Source organism: Danio aesculapii, unplaced genomic scaffold, assembly GCF_903798145.1.
Source record: "Danio aesculapii unplaced genomic scaffold, fDanAes4.1, whole genome shotgun sequence".
NCBI classification, from domain to species: Eukaryota; Metazoa; Chordata; class Actinopteri; order Cypriniformes; family Danionidae; genus Danio; species Danio aesculapii.
Window position 1 is genome coordinate 50,066 of NW_026613668.1, and position 9,935 is coordinate 60,000.

A 9,935-nucleotide genomic window follows, 5' to 3' on the forward strand; every position below is an offset into this window, starting at 1 on the left:
CTGCTTTAAAATGTCTTCTTATTTATCGAATTTTAATTGTTTTTTTGTTTCCTTTTAAAGGGATACTTCACCCAAAGAGGAACATTCTGTCGTCGTTTAACAGGGTTTCTGCTGGGTCTTAAAGAGTCTTAAAATGTCTTAAGTCTCAAAATCCAAATTTTAGGTCTTAAAAAGTCTTAAATTTACTGAAATCCTGTGTTGTAGGTCTTAAATCTTTTTTTTAAACAGGTCATAATTTTCCTTTGTTTATAAATTGCTACCCAATCTGGCCAAAACCCATACAACCACCAACAGTCCATCTCAATAAAACTTTAACCCTTTATTTAAAAAGGTCATTTTAACTCTATTTATCATAATGGTTTAATTGTTTTTCTTACAATAACATTTGTTTAAAAGTTCTCCATGTAGATTTAGTTTATTATAGTTTAAAACTTTTAAAACATTTTTCTTTTTTGTCATTTTAAAGAAAGTTTATGTTGGAAAAAATATTTATATATTTAAAATATAAAATATATATACTTTAATATTTTGCTACTTTTCCTTATTAATGTATTATTGTATTATTAAATGTATTAAATTATAATTTATTTTTTTGATAGGGCAAATTAAAATCTTTTTCATCTGGGCCATTTGAAAATTTCTTTAGCGCTTTATGAGTCTAAAATTTCATTAATAATGGTCTTAAAAATGTTTTAAATTTAACTCTGTGAAACCTGCAGAAACCCTGTTTAATCATTCTTCACTTGTCACAAACCTGTTTGAGGGTGTTTTCACACCTGCCTTATTTAGTTCACTTAAATCGCACTAGAGTTCGTTTTCCCCCTTGGTGTGGTTTGTTTGGGCAGGTGTGAATGTAGCGGCACCTTCAAGCACCTTCTTGAAGAGGTGGTCTCGGTACGCTTTCAAACGAACCCTCGAGCGATTCATTTGTGGTGAGAACATGATCCGAACTAGAACAAACCCAATGAGCAAAAATCACTGCGCCTTTTTGGACTAATCCAGCTGCTGTAGTTTGATGCGCTGTGCAATATGCAATGTGGAGTAAAAATATTTGTTGACGGCGCTTTACCAACTAATTTAAACCAAGAGAGAGAGAGGGGGAAAAACATTACCTGATGGATCGTTGCTAATATTTCCGGAAGTTGACCATGTCACAGTTTAGCTAAATTAATTCACGCCTCTTCCTGACTTGCAGTGATTTGCGATGAACCTTCAGCGTTAACACAACATGTCCAACCTTGAGGCAGGTGGGCTACAGCAGCAGAAGACCACACGGGGTGCCACTCCTGTCAGCTAAGAACAGGAAACTGAGGCTACAGTTGGCACAGGCTCACCAAAATTGGACAATAGAAGATTGGAGAAACGTTGCCTGGTCTGATGAGTCTCGATTTCTGCTGCCACATTCACATTGTAGGGTCAGAATTTGGCATCAACAACATAAAAGCATGGATCCATCCTTCCTTGTATCAACGGTTCAGGCTGGTGGTGGTGGTGTAATGGTGTGGGGGATATTTTCTTGACACACTTTGGGCCCATTAGTACCAATTGAGCGTCGTGTCATGTGCATCTGTGTACTGTTACTGACCATGTCTATTCCTTTATGACCACAGTGTCTCCATCTTCTGATTGCTACATGCAGCAGGATAATGCGCCATGTCATAAAGCATGAATCATCTCAGGCTGGTTACTATTCCATGAAGGATTAAGGCAGTTTTAAAGGCAAAGGGGGTCCAACCCGGTACTAGTAAGGTGTACCTAATAAAGTGACCGGTGAATGTCATTTTTTACTGCTCTGAGCAGGAAATTTTATAAACCTCAGTTTTATTCATCTCTACATTCTAGATGTTTTTACTGAGGGATTTGTTCATACATATTGTACCTGATTATATTGTATTATACATACAAATCTCTATATTTTTGCTCTGTTTTCATTTTTCTGTCTTTTTTTTTTCAGAATTATGAAGTGTGAAAATAAATTCCCAAACTTCCCTCAGTGTAGATTTCACAGTAATACGTGAAGATTTTTGACATCAACATTTATGAACTTGAACTCGTCTTCATCCAATATGTAGATTTTTGTGTACTAGACAGTATGAAAATAAGTGAATTTTACTTTCAGTTATTTCCCTACACAAATATTTAACCCTCTGGTAGTCTTCGGTCATTTTTAGACCTGAATATTGATTTTTTTTACAACCAGATGGTGCTAATCTGCCTTTTTGGTTTTGTTTTTGAATGGCAGAGTCTCTATTTTACCTGGAAATGCTGCGATAATGGGCAGCACTGTGACTCAGTAGTTAGCACTGTCGCCTCACAGCAAGAAGGTCACTGGTTCGAGCCTCAGCTGGGTCAGTTGGCATTTCTGTGTTGAGTTTGTATGTTCTCCCCGTGTTTACTCCAGGTGCTCCGGTTTGCCTTGCAGTCCAATGGTTTATTGGATGAACTAATTTGCCCGTATTGTATAAGTGTGTTTGTGAATGATTGTATATGGGTGTTTACCAGAACTGGGTTGCAGCTGGAACTGCATCCGCTGTTAAATCATGCAGGAATTGTTGGTGGTTTATTCCACTCTGGCAACCCCTGATAAACAAGGAACTAAGCTAAAGGTAAATGAATGAATGCATACTGCAATAGATTAAAAATAATTAGAAATAAATTCCATTGTTTTCAATGGGGAAAAATGTGATGTTATTTACTACATAGATATTTTATTTTACCATAAAGCCTTCTCAAAATTAAAAATAAAACAGAAAAAATATTATTAAGCAGAGATAAATATGATTCATTTCACTGAAAAAATCAGACGATGTTTTACAAGCGTCCGTCCCTTTTTGACCCCAAAGACCACAAGTGTGATTCACAAATAAGGATCACTGTAAACATGCCATTTCAGAGATCTGGCGTTGCATAAAAAATGCTGTAGACTCTGATAACTATTTTTTTACTCCTTTATTTTCACCTACACTGTCTTGATTTAATGATTTAGAAGTATTAAACAATGTAATGAATGCATACACATACGAAAGCACACTCCTTTAAACATATTTACTTTATTTACATCAAAACTAAAGAGTACAAATAAATAATCAGCTATTTTTTTTCTACAAACATCAAGATCTTTTAATTTTTGTTTCTGCATGTTTAGTGCATCAGAGTTGTTGTAAATGTCAGGTAAAGCGCATGAGAGCGTGTGTGTGTGTTTTTATTTCACACGCAGTATTTCCAGAAGCACTCGGTGTTGCTGCCGCGTTTGTGATACTGCTTTCTGCTGCCCAGAAAACGACTCCACAGCGGTTTGTCCAGCAAGGCCTGAATGAGAAGTAGATGTTAATATGTTTGGGTTGAACTTTATGCCGGTCTGTTGATTTAATGATGTCGCATTTAATCACTCACTTCTTTTACAGCTTGACTGGGAACAAATCCTGCTGTTCTGAGACCTGTGAAGGAGAGGAACAATGATGAGAGTGTTATATTCATGTTAGGATTTTTTTATTTTTATAAAGGAAATAATAATAATTATTATTATTATTATTATTATTATTATTAATATTATTATTTATTATGATTAATTATTATTATTTATTATTATTATTATTATTATTATTATTAATAATAATAATTATTATTATTATTATTAATTATTGTTATTAATATTGTTATTATTAGTTTTATTTATTATTATTATTAATAATGATTATTATTATTATTATTATTATTAATGATTATTATTAATAATTATTATTATTAATAATATTGTTATTATTATTATTGTTATTATTATTATTATTATTATTAATATTGTTGTTATTATTAATTATTATTATTATTTATTATTATTATTATTATTATTATTATTATTATTATTATTATTATTATTATTATTATTATTATTATTATTATTATTAGCCACAGCCATATCACCCTGCAGCCCAAGACCGGTTACCCACTGAAGCTAAGCAGGGCTGAGCCTGGTTAGTACCAGGATGGGAGACCACATGGGAAAACTAGGTTGCTGCTGGAAGTGGTGTTAGTGAGGCCAGCAGGGGGTGCTCAACCTGTGGTCTGTGTGGGTCCTAATGCCCCAGTAAAAGTGAAGGGGACACTAAACTCTCAGTAATGGCCGACTTTCGGATGAGACGTTAAACCGAGATCTTGACTCTCTGTGGTCATTAAAAAAAAATCCCATGCCATTTCTCATAAAGAGTAGGGGTGTAACCCCGGTGTCCTGGCCAAATTCCCTCCATCGGCCCCTACCCATCATGGCCTCCCACTGAATTGGCTCTATCTCCCCCTATAGCTGGTGTGTGTTGAACGCACTGGCGCTGTTGTCCTGGGTTGATGCTAGATCAGATATGTTTGCGGCCGGAAGTTAATGAGAATTATTTATATCATTTATAAAATCTCCCATTTATTGTATTTTATTAACGTCTACCCCCAACCCTAAACCCAACCATCACAGTAACATAAAAACAGTAGTTGTACAGAGTATTATTTATGCTATCTATTAAATTACCCAATAAATTGTATTTTTTTAATGCCTACACCCACCCCAACCCTAAACCCAACCATCACAGTACTGTAAGAATATTAATTATTGTTATACAGTGTCATAAAAAATGCTGCTTTATTAATGTGCATATCGAACTCACGGCCGGCCGCATATCCGATCTAGACTTTACCGTTGTCCTGTGGCTGCCGTCGCATCATCCAAGTGGATGCTGCACTCTGGTGGTGGTGTGGAGACCCCCCCCCCCCCCCTGCCCATGATTATGAAGCACTTTGTGTGTATGGCCATACACGGTAAATGCACTATATAAATACACACATTACACTACATAATTATTCATTTAAATTATTAATTAATCATTTAAAAAGGTTTATTTTAAAAGTAAAAGCCCACATCAACACCACCTTCCCACCGCAACCGACTTCACTTACCGATCGCTACACCCAGCCACCATCCTCCTGTCCCCCCTCAACCCCGCTTTTCATTAACCACTCAACCCCCCTAATTCTAAACTACATTCAATTTTACTTGATGTTCCAAAATAAACTAAAAGTTATGATAACGCACAGTAAAATCTACATCAGAATGTTAACAAATTTATTAATCCGGGGTTACCACAGTGGAATGAACCGCCAACTTATCCAGTACATGTTTCACGCAGCAGATGCCCTTCCAGCCGCAACCCATCTCTGGGAAACATCCATATACACACACACACTCATACACTACGGACAATTTAGCCTACCCAATTCACCTGTACTGCATGTGTTTGGACTGTGGGGGAAACCGGAGCACCCGGAGATAACCCACACGAATGCAGGGAGAACATGCAAACTCCACACAGAAACGCCAACTGACCCAGCCGAGGCTCGAACCAGCGACCTTCTTGCTGTGAGGCGACAGCACTACCTACTGCGCCACTGTTTATTTATTTTTTTTGGTCACATTTTCATTTGTGTGTAAAAAAAAATGTGATGAAAAAAATGTAGATTTGAAAAAACAAAATGTTTATATTCGTGAGAGGGTTGGGGTAAATGTAGACGTTAATAAAATACTATTAATGGCTAATTTAATAAATAATATCAATAATCCTACTTAACTTCCAGCCGCAGCTGTATCCCTTTTAGGAAAAACCCAAGCAAACAGCATGTAACGTTTAAAGCTAACAGTACAAATGAAATCGAAATTAACCATATTGATTTAGTTAGCTCACATTGCTAGTTTTGTGGTGAACAATTCATCTGTGCATGTCATTAAGCAAAAAAATAGCTTGTAATGTATAATTGAAATCTGGAAATGCACATCCGGTTTGTTTTCAGAGATTGGGCCTCAGATTGTCTCAGATTAGGTCTGTCTGAGGTATTGGGCCAGACAGCTGTCAGTTTGACAACAAACAGAAATGGTGAGGAGGAGGAGTCTGTTGGGTTGTAATAACTCTCCCCAAACCCTTTTCCTGATCATTCTGAATAAAATGTCTACTGTACTACATCCAATAAGCTCGCAGTAGAAAAAAACAAGCCACGCCCACTGTTTACTCATTTAATATTTTGTTTCTTTAGGAACTGCGTCACAATATGAAAAAAACTGTCGCAGCTTCATGTTCATGCAGACTTTAAAGTGTATTTAAAGGTCATCTCACCGTCACTGCTGATGTCTCCACTGATGAGAGACGGGTAACCGAACCCCGCAGCATCATGGGAAAGATACGCCTGCTCTGAGAAACTCAGCTCTTCTGGACTGAGAGCCTGCTCTTCTTCTACTACAACTGCAGGTGAAGAAGATCAATAACATTCAGAGCATTTATAAAACATGCACTTAGTTGAACACAAAGGATATTATAATCAAGATTGTTGGGGGAACAAAACAACCTTAGACTTCCATTGACATATTCTGTGTTTCTATTATGGGTCAATGGCTGCTTTTTCCCAGCATTTTTTTAGTGTATCTTGTTTGTGTTCAACAGAAGAATTGAACCACTCAGCTGTTAGTAAATGATACAGAAAGTCTTTAGTGGGTGAACTGTCCCTTTAAGAAGTTATTTGTAGCTGATTTAGGTTCATTTTGTTGGTGTATCTGGGATGACACGGTGGCTCAGTGGTAAGCACCGTCGCCTCACAGCAAGAAGGTCACTGGTTTGAGTCCCGGCTGGGCCAGTTGGCATTTCTGTGTGGAGTTTGCATGTTCTCCCCGTGTTGGCGTGAGTTTCCTCCGGGTGCTCCGGTTTCCCGACAGTCCAAACACATGCGCTATAGGTATATTGAATAAACTAAATTGACCCTAGTGTGTGTGTGTGCGCGTGCGCGTATTAATGAGTGTGTACAGGTGTTTTCCAGTACTGGGTTGCAGCTGGAATGGCATTCGCTGTGTAAAAAATATGCTGGATAAGTAAGCGGTTCATTCCGCTGTGGCAACCCCTGTTTAATAAAGGGCCTAAGCCGAAGTAAAATTAATGTTGTCAGTGTTGTGCTGATTTGTATATTTTTGTATAATCTATGATTGTAAATTTATTACAAGTGTTGCCAAAAATATAACCAATGCTGCTGATATGGCATTAAAACATAAATAATTAAATTAATAAACAAACAAACAGTTGTGCTGCTTCATATTTTTCAAATTTCTCTAAAATATTTTACTCTGTTGAACAGAGTTTCAAATAGCAGCTTTTATTTGACAGAATTGTACCCATTGAGGTGAGTAAAATAATAATAATAATATAATAATAATAATAATAGTTTTCTGTTTAAAATAAGATTATTTTTCTTACTTGCCTGATTTGTTTTTCTTTATATATTTGGATTAAAACAAGACAAAAGAAAAATACTACAACAAATGCTTATATATCAGTGTTAGGTAAAGTTACTTAAAACAAAAATCAAAAAATATCAAAATACCACAAAAATAATGTTGTTTTTTAAATTTTTTTTTACTTTCTTTATTGTCCACAAGTGGACATTTATCTTTGGCTTCACCACGCAAACAAATCAGCGTTCACATTACACACATCACAGAAAAAAACAAGCAACACAAATACATTCAATGTCATCACATACAGCTGAGGTCAGAATTATTAGACCCTGTTTATTTTTCCCTCCAATTTCTGTTTAACGGAGAGAAGATTTTTCTAAACACATGTCTAATCATAATAGTTGTAATAACTCATCTCTAATAACTGATTTATTTTATCTTTACCATGATGACAGTAAATAATATTTGACTAGATATTTTTCAAGACATTTCTATACAGCTTAAAGTGACATTTAAAGGCTTAACTAGGTTAATTAGGTTAACTAGGCAGGTTAGGGTAATTAGGCAAGTTACTGTATAATGATGGTTTGTTCTGTAGACTATCGAACAAAATAGCTTAAATGGGCTAATAATTTTGACCTTACATAGTTTTTAAAAAATTAAATACTGCTTTTATTCTAGCCGAAATAAAACAAATAAGACTTTCACCAGAAGAAAAAATATATCAGACATACTGTGGAAATTTCCTTGCTCTGTTAAACATAATTTGAGAAATATTTAAAACAGAAAAGAAAAGAAATACAAAGGGGGGCTAATAATTCTGACTTCAACTGTATATCACATTAAAAACTCAATTTAAAACCCTTTACATAATTAGAAGTCAGTATTTAAAATTCTAATGGCAGTCGGCACAAAGGACATTTAATAAACATTTTCTTTACTTGAGATTGCCTAAACCGTCTTTTTGATGGCAAGAGCTGAAATTTTATATTTAAGGGATGGGAACAATCTTCAATGACATGCACTTTCTGTTTAATTCTCATTAAATACATTTCATTTGGGTTTTTTGTGCTTTACCTACTGTTGCACTGCCAATTTTTGCTTTTCCTTAATTGGCAACAGTCCATACCCGTTTGAAAGGAGGGAAAGTAGGGTTTGGGGGGTGGGGGGGGGGGGGGGGGGGGGGGTTGGGGGGGTGTTTCTTCAAGACGAAGATATTGAGATGAGAAAAATCTGGTTATTTATAGTGAGTTAAGGATCGTCTGATTGGATAACTAGTCATGAGCTAAATTTGGAACAGCTGTGAACAGTCATAAGCACGTGATCCTCTCGAAGTTTGCTTATAAATAACTTCACTTAAATACACTCTGCATTTGCAGCAAATGTCAATCCACTATAAATAAAAGTTTCTAAATATTTCAAACATCCAACTGTCTTATAACTCTTTGAAACTGTCTCTTTTAGGCTTTGATCCTAATTGTGTCATTTTGGTGACTGTCGCTTTACATTCAGATGAGATTAAAAGGTTAGAGGTGGCAGCATAGCAGCAGATTCAAATATCTATTGGCAGACGCCTGCTTCTCACTCAGGGCTGTTTATGCTAATGAGGGAAAGATGGTCACTAATGGGCGGGGCTTTCCCCCTCTGATGACATGTACAAAGGTAGAATGTCAATCAAATTGTTTCTGCAGACTGTTTTTATTAAGTGTGGCATAAAAAAATATATAAATTAATTTTTACCATTACAGCCCTGCAGAAAAATCCAGCTTAAACCAGCCTAGGCTGGTTGGCTGGTTTTAGCTGGTTGACCAGCCTGGTTTTAGAGGGGTTTTGGCCATTTCCAGGTTGGTTTCCAGCCATTTCCAGACTGATCTTAGCTGGTCTGGCTGGAAAATGACCAACTAAATCCAGCTAAAACCAGCTTCACCAGGCTGGTTTAAGCTGGACATAGCTGGTTTTGGCTGGGCTCCCAGCCTGGCTAGATGGTCAAGCTGGTTTTAGCTGGTCATTTTCCAGCCTGACCAACTAAGATCAGGCTGGAAATTGGTGGAAACCAGCCTGGAAATGGCCAAAACCCCTCTAAAACCGGACTGGTCGACCAGCTAAAACCAGCCAACCAGCCTTGGCTGGTTTAAGCTGGATTTTTCAGTAGGGAGACTGGCTATGATCACACACTGTTGCCACACAACTGTGATTAAACCCCTTATGAAAGTCATTTTTGCGTAATAGGCGCTCTTTAAATGATTTAAAAAGTATTTTATAACTATTGATAAAGCAACTGTGCTTTACAACTAAGGATAACACTTTAGAAAAATGGTCTGTTAGTTAAAATATTAACTAATTATGCATACTTCTGTAAAAAAAAAGTATTAATCATTGTACTAAATTTACTAATACATTATTAAAATCTAAAGATGTGATTGTTAGCATTAGTTAATGCACGGTGAGTTAGCATGAGCTAACATGTTTTAACATTAACTTAACATTCATGTTAAAAAAAGATTAGTAAACATCGTAATTGATGTATAACTAATTGTTTGTTCATGTACGTAAATACCTTAACTAATGGACCATTATTTTAAAGTGTTACCTTAACATTTAACTAACAATGGTGAGTGGATGCGCGCACTTACCGGGCCTGCCGAAGCTCATCTCCGCCGACTGCACCACCGGGTGACCGAGC

General features: G+C 36.2%; 1 protein-coding gene across 1 annotated transcript in view; it reads right to left on the reverse strand.

The window, feature by feature from the left end:
• Window positions 1-3,031: 3,031 nt before the first annotated feature.
• Window positions 3,032-9,935, reverse strand: part of uts2b (urotensin 2, beta) — a 7,231-nt gene continuing 327 nt past the window's right edge. Inside the window, exons 1-4 of the mRNA XM_056452547.1 lie at window positions 9,886-9,935; window positions 6,147-6,272; window positions 3,394-3,437; window positions 3,032-3,309 (exon numbers count right to left, since the gene is read on the reverse strand). The exon at window positions 9,886-9,935 is cut by the window's right edge and continues 327 nt beyond it. Of these exons, the coding sequence (XP_056308522.1) occupies window positions 3,208-3,309; window positions 3,394-3,437; window positions 6,147-6,272; window positions 9,886-9,935 (322 nt within the window). The 3' untranslated portion in view covers window positions 3,032-3,207. The remainder of the gene's footprint in view (window positions 3,310-3,393; window positions 3,438-6,146; window positions 6,273-9,885) is intronic.